Source organism: Pecten maximus, chromosome 7 (genome assembly GCF_902652985.1).
Source record: "Pecten maximus chromosome 7, xPecMax1.1, whole genome shotgun sequence".
Classification (NCBI taxonomy): domain Eukaryota; kingdom Metazoa; phylum Mollusca; class Bivalvia; order Pectinida; family Pectinidae; genus Pecten; species Pecten maximus.
The window spans coordinates 43,299,903-43,315,073 of NC_047021.1; the positions used below are offsets into that span (position 1 = coordinate 43,299,903).

General features: G+C 38.0%; 1 protein-coding gene across 1 annotated transcript; it reads right to left on the bottom strand.

Annotated features, from left to right (window-relative positions):
• Nucleotides 1–3,658: 3,658 nt before the first annotated feature.
• Nucleotides 3,659–6,261, bottom strand: LOC117331234. Its single transcript, XM_033889833.1, has 3 exons — nt 5,692–6,261; nt 4,673–5,387; nt 3,659–4,341 (listed from the first exon to the last, which is right to left on the bottom strand). The coding sequence occupies exons 1-3, from the start codon at nt 6,259–6,261 to the stop codon at nt 4,061–4,063; spliced, it is 1,566 nt and encodes a 521-aa protein (XP_033745724.1). The 3' UTR covers nt 3,659–4,060.
• Nucleotides 6,262–15,171: the final 8,910 nt, after the last annotated feature.

Below are 15,171 nucleotides of genomic sequence, written 5' to 3' on the forward strand. Positions count from 1 at the left end.
CTTTTCTCGTTCTTGGTTATACATACACTATATATAGACGTACATCGACATCTTTAATGTTTACTTCGTCTTTAATATTTATTTTTTATCCATTAATTATTAAGGGACGGAGAATATTGATAGATTTTACATAAATTACATACCAAATACATTTTAGAGTCTAAATATTTATGAATAGAAGAATTCCAAATGCATTTTGACCTAGTTTGAAAGTTGAACAACTAACTTGATTATTAGTAAGTGTGTTGTCTTTTTCTTGTCTAGAAGTATAAAAGAGTATATAGCCTTTAAGACATTGTATGTAAATATCTAAGGAACATCTTACCTCGTTTATAAATGTACATAATGTAAACACTGTCAATATCCTGATGCTGTTTACAACGGAAGCCATATTGTAATAAGTAAAGTACCCACTCGACAGGTTATCAGCATTGTGATGACACGATCCATGATTTATATCAGTACTCAATAAACTGCTACCCGGTCACCCTAGATCCAGCCATCGTACGACTGCTGACAGGTGAGATAACATCAGGTGTAAACATAACAATGACCTTATTTCATTGTTCACCTAATCATGTATGGCTGATGACATAACAATGATTAAATTTTCCCATTTCACAGTTATATCATTGTTCCATACATATATCATATTGTAACATGAATTATCTTTATATTCCTATTCAGGCTGTTTAAATACTCACATACACTGAATCTTAACACATTAATTAGCATACCCAAATTACATTTCTTGGAAATCACCAAACAGAATCTGCAGTTAACGCAATCTTAATTTAGCGGAATTCTTTCAGCGGAAAAATTGCTAAACTCAAACTACCGATAATATGTGTAAGTCAGCAGTTGACACGTGATTACTACAAAATTAGATCTCTAAATCAAAATATCGCTACTCCAATTGGTTTGAGAGCTCTTTTGTATATAAAAGTAGTAATGAAACTGAATGTCTGAATTTCGTTTTTTGACTTCATATAAGAATTCCCCGAATAGTGCGAGACATTTTTGGACCTATGAGCTTTTTATCTCCAATCGGTGATAAATTTAGTACCCAGTCCCCTTGACATCGCTTATCTCGTGGAACGCCTGTCCTTGAATAAATCAAACAGGTGAAAGTGATACAATGTACTGTGTAGTAATCTTTTACTGGTTTCTTTTGTTCATACTACAATCAAACTTACCCATGCTAGGATTAACGTGTTTCGAAAGTCGCTTTAGATACAATTGGTGATAACTACTGTTGCCCTTAGCGACATTAGGTGAGGAACACTCATATTGTATTCCTCTATATTGCAGTAGTATACAGTCTCGTGAATACAATTTGGTTTACTAACGACATATAAGGCATTGAAGTATTCATTCATTAACACAATGTATCAAATGTATCTATGTGCTGTTGATCCGAAAATTAAAGATTTGAATCTCCTGTCGTTATTGCACTGTGTTGAAATGTTGTAATATATACAATTCGCATCCATGTATGTATATACATTGTGATCCAGGTATTCATATCATCTAATAGACGATTTGTCATTATGATCATTTCAGAGTATCGAGCTGACCATTGAAACGTCCTTTCAGAAGAACGTGGATGTGGCGCAGTAGTATAAGCTGCGGGTATTTCTGTCTAGGTAAGTATGAGCTTTAGGTCATGAGTTCGAGGCCAGGTCGGGACACGAGTGATAAAATTGTCTTCCTTTGTTGAGTCCCTGTTGTGGACATTTAACGCTAGTTCACCTAACATTCTTTGGATCAACATGCGTGCAGTGTGATGTTATTTCTAAAACGTTAATGAGATTTAATGATAATCCGGTCCAACACTAGTTCTAGTCTTTGCGTTTGTCTACAATTGCTACAACAATATCTCGGGACCTACTGTAGAGTTCAAATTGTAAAGAAGAAAATTGTTGTACACCGTTCCAGAAGATGCAATTTGCATTGGTAAAGAACAACTTCAGAAGATAATTATAATCTTCCAATGATTAGAACATGAAGGCTGTTAACGAATAATTCAATCGTGTGTCCTGTGAACAATGCTTCAGTAAACTATAATACGATATTATTCGGCCATGTCAGAAGGCCATTAATCTCATGTCTACCAGAGTCTGACATTTGTTTGTTACTGCTAAAACTTATCAACAGCGTCATCTCGTGCTATATAATATCTATTGTTTGTGTTACATGACTTCTTGGTGTGAGCTGGATAGCATTGTACAAAAATGATTCATGATGGCGATGTGCAAAAAAGAGCTGATTCAAACTAATTAAGTCAATTAAAATGATAATGCCATGCGTGTATTCGGAAAAGTCGTCCAATTTTTCTGATCGGGCTCCATCACCATAGACTGTGGAATGCGTTCTGGCGTGTATCTACGCTCATGATATGTGTAAGTCGCAAATTAATATAAAATGAAGTCGATGCTGTACAATTGTGGTACATTTACAAACAATGTTAAGAAACTGAAATCAGCACAATGTGAATTTAACTTAAACAAGATAACCGAAAAAAATGTGTACGTTTGCTCTTGAAGTTGATTTTGGTGGTGCCAATATTCTGGGTGTCTTTTGCACAAACCCTTGTAGTGTTTTATACCATCGGTTGTTTTACGGCTGTTAAACATGGTATCATATTACAAATGTATGTTGGATTTTAAATTGGTGACATGTTCATAGTATTGCACTTGAAAGTAAATAAGATATTCATTCAGATTAACTAAAAAAATGATGTATTTGACTATCTCGTATGTCGGACTATAAGGATTTCTCCACATTGGTAGACTTGCAGATGTAATGGTATACATCGAGTCCTCTGAAAAACCTGCTGCCAGTCATCCTTCATTTCGTTGTCTGTTGAGAAATGAAACAATCTTCTATATATTGGTAAATTCTTGCTATCACTACCATTTTTTTGAAGCACAGTCTCTCCCCTGTATGTAGCGGGTGAAATTGTACTAGCTACCCCTTGATCGTAAGAGGCGACTAAGTTTGGGATCTTATATTTTCTCAGCTCTGTGAGGATCTCCCTTGACACTGTTTCACTTTTGGCATTTAGTTGAGAATTCACCCCCTCTGAGGAAGGCTTTGGATTCTGTGCCCTGGCCGACACATACCAGAGCCTATAAAAAATGGTAGTTGCTATCGTTCAGCATTTTGCGAGTAGACGACGTGTTCACCTGTTGTCAGAATAATATGACCGGATGGAGTTTCCAACTTGTCTTTGGCAGTATGCTTCAGTGAGACAGCACTTTAATGTCGGCATCTGTTCCGTTCTATCACAGGTAGACAACCACGAACATACCACAGTCTCACAAAACACACACACGTACACTACACGCATGCATCTTGTACACAATGAAGGCTGTCTTCAAATGACCTTAGCTAGGACGTTAAACAATACGAAAACAAAAATCCATATATAAACCTAACAATTTGGTGAACTATGATGAATATGTTTTCCCCAAATCATAAATATTATTAATTGTTTTTTACATGGTTTCATCCCCGCTCACCAGTTTGTACTTCGTGCACTTTTCTTGCTAATTTCTCATAAGAACACATTATGTGACAAATAAGTGATCCAATATATGTGCAATAGCGATTTTGCTTTGTAGAAAAAAAATCAAAACACATCACAAAAACCAAGTCAATTTACAGGATAATTCAAAATCAATTCAATGCTAACGAATATAATAAAAATGAAGATAATGTTAAATACAATAAAAGTTTGTCACAATCAAGTCCTTTGTTTCCATTCTAATTTTACATTACACTTATTGTTCGCTGTTGTAGGATATTTCACAGACACAAGTAATGTACTGTTAAATTCTCTATCGCTTAAAATGGCGGGTGTCTTTGGTGAAACAGGAAACGAATTCTCTCTGCAAATCCTCTCCTCATTCTCCTTGTGTACCTATGTATTTTTGCTCAAGCTTTCTCCCCATTTTAAGGATTTCGTTTGTCCTCCGAAGTCATCAGATGAACTTTTTTTGTTTTGTAAGTGTACTACACCGGACTCCTTTGATTCCGTTTCCTGGGTTTACATGCTTCAAAGTCCAGAAAGACTATAAATAAAAACACTGACACCAGTACATATCACACCCGTATACCCGATAGTCTGTACGGACATCCGGTCGTCCTGCGCAGACGTCAGAGTGCGGATGTAGCGTCTGGTCTTCTTCCGGTCAATCAGGTTGGCACGCATGTCAACCAAACGGATGTCCATATCTCTAGTATAATTGCGGCAATACATAAAGCATTTCATGTTTTTAATGGAATAAGGATTTGCTGTACCACAAAGCACTGATGTTTCGGTCGGCCTTTTGGATTCTGCAAAAAAAAAAGACAATAGCATATTAAACATCGTTATCAAATATTACATTTAAATGATGGTGGCACAGAAAGAATATCAACGGTGATTAATTATTTGACCTAATTAAAAAAAAAATTAACTTAATGTATGGATCTTTTCCAAATTGTCCATCAGTTTACAGAAAAGTTCAAATTCACATTGAACTGTTTGTGTATTTCCTACAATAAACGTTGACAGCGCCGCTGTAAAGTGTTCGCCTTTTGTTATGCAAATAGTAGAGATCAGCTTAAAAAATCTACACATTTTTTACAGAAAATATGCATAGTTTCTGTCTTGATATTACTTTACCTGGTGACGTATTCCAGTCAATGCTTGTAATTTCATTCGTTACGGCTGTTGTGGTTCCTTCTGATGCCATCAAGTTTGTGTCTCCGTGGGCGACTGAAGTTCCATAAAAAATGGCGGCTGTCGTTTTGGTCACCGGTTGGGATGTTCCGGCAACTGTTTTTCTGGCAGTTTTGACGGTTGTTGTTTGAATGTTTGATTCTGTTGTTTCCGTAAATGTGGTGGTTGTTGCTTCAGTCGTTGGTTTGGGCGCTGCTTTAACCTTGGAAGCTGTTGTTTCAGTGTTTGGTCCGCTTGTTATAATAGCTGTGATCATTGTTGCTTCAGGAGGTTTTTCGTATGCTGTAATACCTGAGGCGATTTTTGTTTCGGACTTTTGAATGGTTGTTAAAGTCGTTTCGCTGACTATTTCGTCAGGCGTTATTTCGGATGTTGTAAAACCCGAGGCGACTGTTGTTGCTTTCGATGTCTCGAGGTTTCCAGATGCTGAGAAACCTTTTGTTTCTGTGGAGGAGGATTCAGATGTTCCAACAGATTTGGCGGTTCCACTCGCTGTGCTGACTGTGTCATCAACCGTGACAGAGTTTATTGACTGTTCGAGGTTGTTTTCGTCTCTAACTTGTGTTGTAATCTCTGTGTCATATGTCAAAGGCGTGGCGGTAGACTCATATTTGTTGTTATTAAGGATTTCAGCTGTTCCTGTGTCGAAAACGAACGACTGCAAAAACATGTACATCAAAATGGTCATTTTAAAGAAATCTTGTGTGTGAACATGTAGTTTCTTTTCGCTCGAAACAAAACTTTGAAATCCTTCACAAGTAAATAACCTTTCTTTTGTGATAAACTTCTCATATGGCACAAACCGTAAGTTACGATATAATGAATTATTGTGCGAATTATACATTCGTGATATCAAATTAAATTTCCTTTATATTGATGCAATAATTTGTATTAATTTGGAATTACGCGAAAATTTGAGTACGCCAAAAATAATACGTTTTGAAGCAATATAACTTACTTACACTGTTTCGTCCAGCTTGTAGCGAGAATCCGTATGTTTCACTACCATGCCTTCCAAGTACATATCCCGATATTCTTAGGGAGAGCCCGGATGTTCTTATAAAGTGAGTCCCACTTTGAACGTATCCAAACACACCAACAAGATCCGGTTCGATTGGAGTAATGTGTAAATTAGTCACATAATCATTGTCTAACGTTATATAATTTAAATCGTCTATATATGTAACAAACATGATCTGTGCAGATTCGAGAGATACGGGGACGTGAAAAGCAACGGTTTTGTGGATTTCACACAAGGGCTGTAAAACAACCATGGAGGGGTCATGGGTCACCGAATGGATGATTATGGTAAGCATGACAGGTCCAGTGGTAAATACCTTGCAGATTGCGTCACCAAACTGTAGCAATACGTCATATCCGGTATTGGGTAGAGTTACGGACTGCCAACCGCTTGTGCCACAATGGTACCATACCAACGTATCGGGCAATGCAGCAACAATTCTACAGTCATAGAGCGAACCAATTGGAGGGATAGTCACGTAATAAGTGTGCCAGAATTTCATAGGAGTCATTTGTTCCAACAAAAATCCGTCTTTTTTGTCAATAATTATCGCTTGGTTCGCACTAAAAACACTTATGGATGTTGACGCGACGATCAGAGTTCCTGTCAAATCGCTCCCCTCGCTTTGGATCTGAGCTGTATCAAATTTACTAAGCAACAGATTGATTGTCTCACCATCATCGTATGTGTTGTTTTCGTACAGAACATCGGTGGTACTGTTAATAGTCACACTAACGAATGTATCATCCTTTAGTCCCACTAACAGAATTTCAGACTGCATGGCTCCCTCACCAGGAACCCCCATTACCACTGTATAGTAACGTCCTAGAAACCGTTTAGGAATAATCATAGTCCCTTCTCTTGGACCTGAAACGGGGTCCTCCTCAACATAAACTGCAGCTAGGCCGGTTGTAGTGATATGGATCCCTTGACTGGTTTTCGTGCTACCTTTTACCATAAATTCATTGCCTAAAGTTACTGTGTAGCTTGTGGCTGGTGGCACAAAGTATTGTTGTTGTGGAGCTATGTCAGAGGTTAAGAGTACTTCTATTTCTCTTCCACCAGCATTGGTCACCGTGATCCGCAGAATGACGTCCCCCTGGTTTCGATTCTCCGGAAATCCAACCATGAATTCAATATGGTGTATTTTCAAGAAACAACAAGCTGTAACCAACACGAAACAAACCTTTTTTTTTTTATTATGTATTAAGTTGTTTTTTTAATCGCTCAGACGTAATTTGGAAAAAAATATAGGTTTGGAACAGAAATCAAGGATGATTTTTAATTTTAGCTAAGTGATAACAGGAATTGAATGAGATAAAAGATAATTTCTGATTTAAGCTAAACCTAACTTTCAATTTCAGCTAAAGCTAAATGATAACCGTAAATGGAATAAATGATAAATGAAGAATATAACCAACTTTAAGAGAAATTTTGATAATCATTAATAAATGATGAAATCAAGGATAAGTTCCAAGTTAAGCTTAATGATAACCGTTGATAAATTATGAAATCAAAAAATTTGTCAAAATCTAGGACAATTAATAATTTTAAATTAATGATAACCGTCAACAAATGAACCTCATCGTCGAGTGATGTTGATACAAGAGTACGTCGATGAAACAGCCAAACCCAGAAATATTTACAGTAAACGTGGCTATTTTCGCGGGGGGTTATTTCCGCGATTTTAATATGTTAACTGTACGCGTAGGGGTAATTTTTGCGATCGATTCACCTTCGTTTGTAGTTAAACATTGCGCAAATTGATATCAAATTAATACGCGTGGCGGAAATTTTCGCGAACAAAAGGACTCCGCGTAATTAGCGAAAATTCCCCCTCGCGTAAAGTTCCACGTTTACAGTAATGCAATCAATGGTGGTCTTTAGCAATCAACAGCTGTGTTTAACATAACAGGAATGACTATCCCTAACCAGATATATTAAACAAAGAAAGGAAGCAAATGTCAACTGTGACGGCGACGGACGATTTGGCTTCTTTCGTTTCCACATTGTCAGATTTCCAATTGTGAATATTATATTGAGTATGCATCAGAAGTTTGCGAACGTGAGTAGCATGTTTTACAATTTAAATGCTATTGAATATAAATCGGGTATTTTAACAATACAAATCACAAGGTTTTTCGAATATATGGTAGGATATGTAATATAATCCACAAGTCTTATGAACGTATTAACTTGGAACCAGACATTACCATTTCTCATTTCTGCCTAAATGTTATTTCGTTAAATTTAATTCTTATTCCAGAAAAAAATTATATTAGCCAAATAAAATCGCTAATGTTTAGACATGAAACTCACCTCGCCAAAGACTGCACATTATAAGAAATGTGAGAAGTCGAAATTTCATCGTTGCCCTCATACTGTCTCGTCGAGGGAATATCATACCGTTGTGTTTGAGGTGGTTATGAACATCAGGTCAGAATTTCAAAGTAATCAGCTGTTCCTCGGCTGACAAACATGTGAACTGGTGATTGGATATATGTATAAATAAGTATAACTATTATTGATTGATCACGTGCTGAGGCATTGATTGATAATCTACAGTTGCTTCAGCAATTGGAATTAAGATGGAAGGCCACATAATCAGATGCTGAAGGAATAGCGGATACAACGCAATATAAGGGGGAAAGGACAATTGAAATGGAGCTTACAGCAGAACAATAGCGGGGATAACATAATACAAAGAGGGGGGGGGGGGGGGGGGGGGGGGGGGGGGGGGGGGGGGAAGAACAATTGAAATGCAGCTTACATCAAAGCAATAGCGGGAATATCACAATAATAAAGGGAAAAGAACAATTGAAATGGAGCTTATATCTAAACAATAGCGAACAACACAATAATAAAGGGAAAAAAACAATTGAAATGGAGCTTGTATCTAAACAATAGCGAAAACAACACAAAAATAAAGGGAAAAGAACAATTGAAATGGAGCTTGTATCTAAACAATAGCGAAAACAACACAAAAATAAAGGGAAAAGAATAATTGAAATGGAGCTTGTATCTAAACAATAGCGAAAACAACACAAAAATAAAGGGAAAAGAACAATTGAAATGGAGCTTGTATCTAAACAATAGCGAAAACAACACAAAAATAAAGGGAAAAGAATAATTGAAATGGAGCTTGTATCTAAACAATAGCGAAAACAACACAAAAATAAAGGGAAAAGAACAATTGAAATAAAGCTTACATAAAACAATAGCGGGAAAACACAATAATTAAGGGGAAAGACCAATGGGAATGAAGCTTACATCCAAATGAAACTTACATCAAAACAAGAAGGACATAACTGTAGGGTGTAGTTTGATTCAATTTCGCTCTACTGCATCCTACTCATAATTTGTTTTAAAATGTCCTGATATCTTATGTTTCATCCGTACAATCCTGTGAATATATTCCAATGGAAAGACGATTTTTTTTACAAATATACCAAAGAAGCACTATCATAATTAATTAGTGTAAACTAATTGCTAATGGGGTCAATTTAATGAACTTGGATTTGTTTTCACCATGTTACAATATTATTGATGTATTTTTCAGTACCAGGTCGATTTCAAATTTGTTAGTAATTAGTTATATCAGGAAATATTTCTACCCCTAAACTGTGTATATCAAGGGACGGTTTTACCAGCTGTCGTTTGTCTAAGTCAACATGATTGTATGTAAGTGTGGAAAGATACACTTCTAACATAAAAATATATAACATTCGTTTATAAAATTGTCGACGGGATTATGTTACAATTGAAAAGCAGATTGTAATACAGACATAAAAACGAAACAGTTAGTCTGACTGGAAATATGTGAAACGAGGGAATTTGAACAAGATATATATTTATGTGGATACCCTTGGAAAAATCCATTGATATTAAGACAAGGGCCCAGTTGTCCAATAAGTGATTAACTTAATTACTTGTTTGGTGAAAACAATAATTTCCCTTTTGCGATCCTAACATCGGCAGATACGAAGAGAATAATGAGTGCTGTAGTTTCATGTTAGTTTTCCCCAAATTATATAAAAAAAAATCAAGATTTTGAAATTATTGTTAAATTGTGATTCGCCTAATCATCTTTTGATCTTCCGGGAGGATCAATAGTCATGCTGCCCGACATTGAACGAGTTATCTCCCCTCTACTGAGGACGGACCTGCGTAACGATCTATGTGGAAGAAGGCAAACAACTCCCAATGGATTTATTCTTCCGCAGTGATATAAAGTCAATGTTATCAAATTTAGGGGTTGTCTCCAGTTTCTTTAAGCTTCGTTTATGTAGTCGTTTTGGTGTTTATCCAGTTTCTTTATGCGTCGTTTTTGTAGTCGTTTTGCGGTAAATAACAAGCAGCTTTTTACCACCTGTTTTGTACAATACTTACTTCCAAGATCATAAATCCAGTTAATATGATAGCTATCGATCAGCATTAACCAGTCATCATCAAAAATTACCTGTGCATATCCTATATATGAGATCAGAATTACGTGTTCAACGAAATTAGATAATTTTATGAGAAAATAAATACCACATTTTAAAAAGTTTATTTTTTTATTTATTTCAGGGAAGTTTTGACAATAAATATTATGTTATGACTTTTAAACATTCATAGTATTCAAGCGTTCAATGATTGCACAAAAAATATTGAAAACATGCTTGATTTCAAAATAATTTGAATGACTTTTTTTCCTTTCAAAATGACTATTATCAGAGATATGCTAAAAATGACTTTTCTGTATGTGTTTTAAAGAGTAATAAGATATTGCCTAATTCAAAAGATATATGGTTTCAAATGAAATTAATTTGTCGGTTTCATTAAATTATATTTCATTGGCGGTGTTCTATCTTTATCGTTTTATTCTATGTTTGGTAACCTATACACTTTTCTAACTTTGAAGGAAGAAATTGACAAGGTTACCACATGTGGTGATGGGATACACCATGACGGGTACATCATGTGGTGACTAGAGGCATCATGACTGGTACCACAACCACATGTTGTTATTGGAGACATCATGACGGGTACCAAATGTAGTGATGGGAAACATCATGACGGGCACCACATGTGGTGATGGGAGACATCATGACGGGTACCACATGTGGTGATGGAAGACACCATAATGGGTACAACATGTGATAAAGGAAGACATCATGAAGGGTTCCACATGTGGTGATGGGAGGCATCATGAGGGATACCACATGTGGTGACTGGATACATCATGACGGGTACCACATGAGGTGACTGGATACATCATGACGGGTACCACATGTGGTGACGAGATACATCATGTCGGGAATCACGTGTGGTGATGGAAGACATCTTGTCGAGTACCACATGTGGTGATGATTGACATCGTGACAGGTACCACATGTGGTGACTAGAGACATCATGACGGGTACCACATGTGGTGATGGATGACATCATGACGGGTACCATATGTGGTGATGGAAGACATCATGATAGGTACCACATGTGGTGACTAGAGACATCATGACGGGTACCAAATATGGTGACGGGATACATCATAACTGGTAACACATGTGGTGATTGGTTGACATGATGACGGGTACAACATGTGGTGACAGGATACATCATGACGGGTACCACATGTGGTGATCGGAGACATTGTGACGTGTACCACATGTGGTGATGGGAGACAATTATGACTGGTACCACATGTGGTGACGTGATATATCATGACGGGTACCACAATTGGTGATGTGAGATATCATGTCGGTTACCACATGTTGTGACGTAAGACATCATGACGGGTACCACATGAGGTGACAGGAGACATCTTGACGGGTACCACATGTGATGACGAGATACATCATGTCGGGAATCACGTGTGGTGATGGAAGACATCGTGTCGAGTACCATATGTGGTGATAGGATAAATCATGTTGGGTACCACATGTGGTGATTATTGACATCGTGACGGGTACCACATGTGGTGACTAGAGACATCATGACGGGTACCAAATATAGTGACGGGATACATCATAACTGGTAACACATGTGGTGATTGGTTGACATGATGACGGGTACAACATGTGGTGACAGGATACATCATGACGGGTACCACATGTGGTGATCGGAGACATTGTGACGTGTACCACATGTGGTGATGGGAGACAATTATGACTGGCACCACATGTGGTGACTTGATATATCATGACGGGTACCACAATTGGTGATGTGAGATATCATGTCGGTTACCACATGTTGTGACGTAAGACATCATGACGGGTACCACATGAGGTGACAGGAGACATCTTGACGGGTACCACATGTGATGACGAGATACATCATGTCGGGAATCACGTGTGGTGATGGAAGACATCTTGTCGAGTACCATATGTGGTGATAGGATACATCATGTTGGGTACCACATGTGGTGATGATTGACATCGTGACGGGTACCACATGTGGTGACTAGAGACATCATGACGGGTACCAAATATAGTGACGGGATACATCATAACTGGTAACACATGTGGTGATTGGTTGACATGATGACGGGTACCACATGTGGTGACAGGATACATCATGACGGGTACCACATGTGGTGACAGGAAACATTATGACGGGTACCACATGTTGTGATGGGAGACATCATGACGGGTACCACATGTGGTGTTGGTTGACATCGTGACGGGTACCACATGTGGTGATGGTTGACTTCATGACGGGAACCACATGTGGTGATAGAAGACATCATGACGGGTACCACATGTGGTGATGATTGGCATAATAGGTACCACATGTGGTGACTAGAGACATCATGACGGGTACCAAATATGGTGACGGGATACATCATGACTGGTAACACATGTGGTGATTGGTTGACATCATGACGGGAACCACATGTGGTGCCTAGAGACATCATGACGGGTACCACATGTTGTGATGGGAGACATCATGATGGGTACAAAATGTGGTGACAGGATACATCATGACGGGTACCACATGTGGTGACAGAAAACATCATGACGGGTACTACATGTGTTGATGGGAGACATTGTGACGTGTACCACATGTGGTGATGGGAGACAATTATGACTGGTACCACATGTGGTGACGTGATATATCATGACGGGTACCACAATTGGTGATGTGAGATATCATGTCGGTTACAACATGTTGTGACGTAAGACATCATGACGGGTACCACATGAGGTGACAGGAGACATCTTGACGGGTACCACATGTGATGACGAGATACATCATGTCGGGAATCACGTGTGGTGATGGAAGACATCATGTCGAGTACCACATGTGGTGATAGGATACATCATGTTGGGTACCACATGTGGTGATGATTGACATCGTGACGGGTACCACATGTGGTGACTAGAGACATCATGACGGGTACCACATTTGGTGATGGATGACATCATGACGGGTACCACATGTGGTGATGGAAGACATCATGATAGGTACCACATGTGGTGACTAGAGACATCATGACGGGTACCAATTAAGGTGACGGGATACATCATGACTGGTATACAACATGTGGTGATTGGTTGACATCATGACGGGTACCACATGTGGTGACAGGAAACATCATGACGGGTACCACATGTGGTGATCGGAGACATAATGACGGGTACCACCTATTGTGATGGGAGACATCATGACGGGTACCACATGTGGTGTTGGTTGACATCGTGACGGGTACCACATGTGGTGATGGTTGACTTCATGACGGGAACCACATGTGGTGATAGAAGACATCATGACGGGTACCACATGTGGTGATGATTGGCATGATAGGTACCACATGTGATGACTAGAGACATCATGACGGGTACTAAATATGGTGACGGGATACATCATGACTGGTAACACATGTGGTGATTGGTTGACATCATGACGGGTACCACATGTGGTGACTAGAAACATCATGACGGGTACCACATGTTGTGATGGGAGACATCATGACGGGTACCAAATGTGGTGACAGGATATATCATGACGGGTACCACATGTGGTGACAGGAAACATCATGACGGGTACCACATGTGGTGATGGGAGACATTGTGACGTGTACCACATGTGGTGATGGGAGACAATTATGACTGGTACCACATGTGGTGACGTGATACATCATGACTGGTACCACAATTGGTGATGTGAGATATCATGTCGGTTACAACATGTTGTGACGTAAGACATCATGTCGAGTACAACAAATGATAACGGTTACCACATGCGGGGACAGGAGACATCATGACGGGTACCACATATGGTGGTTCAGGAAGTGTGGAATGTTGATTTCGGTTCATGTTGTCCCTTTCGTTTTGTTGTTTCTTGTATAACGCATTCCAAATGTTGGATGTAATTATCAACCTATTGTGTATCAGATGCATGCTTATTGCTTGGTGTTCATTAAATTATAACACAAACAATCGTTAGTAATCACGAAATTATTAATAAGATACCAAATTTTCCTTTTCTGTCATATTATTACATTGATATTTGCAGGGAAAATGAAACAACGAAATGTCAAAATTGCTTTGAAAAGTAAGTTTTAGAGTTCGACGAAATTATGGCCAAGTATGAACAAAAGGAAGAGGGCGGACGGATTAATACAGAGACAAGTGAAAAAAAGAGGTTTATGAAGAGTTCTGAAATGGCAAGCGTTGTCTGCCTTAACGACGGCATCCTACATAAAATCATACCAAACCAAAATAATGCCACGTCCTCAAAGTTAGGCCAGTGATAGTGATAAAGCCCCGATAAAGCCATTGGTAACACAAAGTCGGCAATAATTCAAAAGAAAATAAAACGTCCATAATGATATCGTGTAACAGCTTATTAGTGTATATCCAAGTAATTGAAACTTATTTTGTTTATTTTCAAACGGTTTTCTTATTTATGAAGTCAAAAGATATCTGCTACCTTACAAAATCGCACAAATTTAATGAGATATGAGCGAGTCATGTTATCAGATGTTTTTACTTCACAAAATTCAATGCAGCCCCAATCTAGCAATTTGAATTCGGACATTTTAATGAAAAATATGACTATTATAAAACAGTTTTTTTTTTTTAATTCACGTGTTATACCCGATATTTGGCAATAGGATAAATACTTTACAAAAAGGACTTATGGATATAAGTTCGAACTTGTAACAGCTTGGTTGCCTTTCTATAAACACGTTAAAACTAATACTTTGTTAATTGGAAGTTAAACAAATATTACTTGTATAATCCCACACTGTGTACAAGAAAACAAAATAAAATGTTTGATTCTCTTCACAAAGGATTAAAACACCCTTTAAAAAACGAGAACACTATTTTTGGTATTATGTCCACGAAAACATATTCACAAGTACAAACAAACGCCGGAAAGATAAACAAACGCTTCACTGTTTAACATGCGTTAATATGAAATGTAATACTACAAT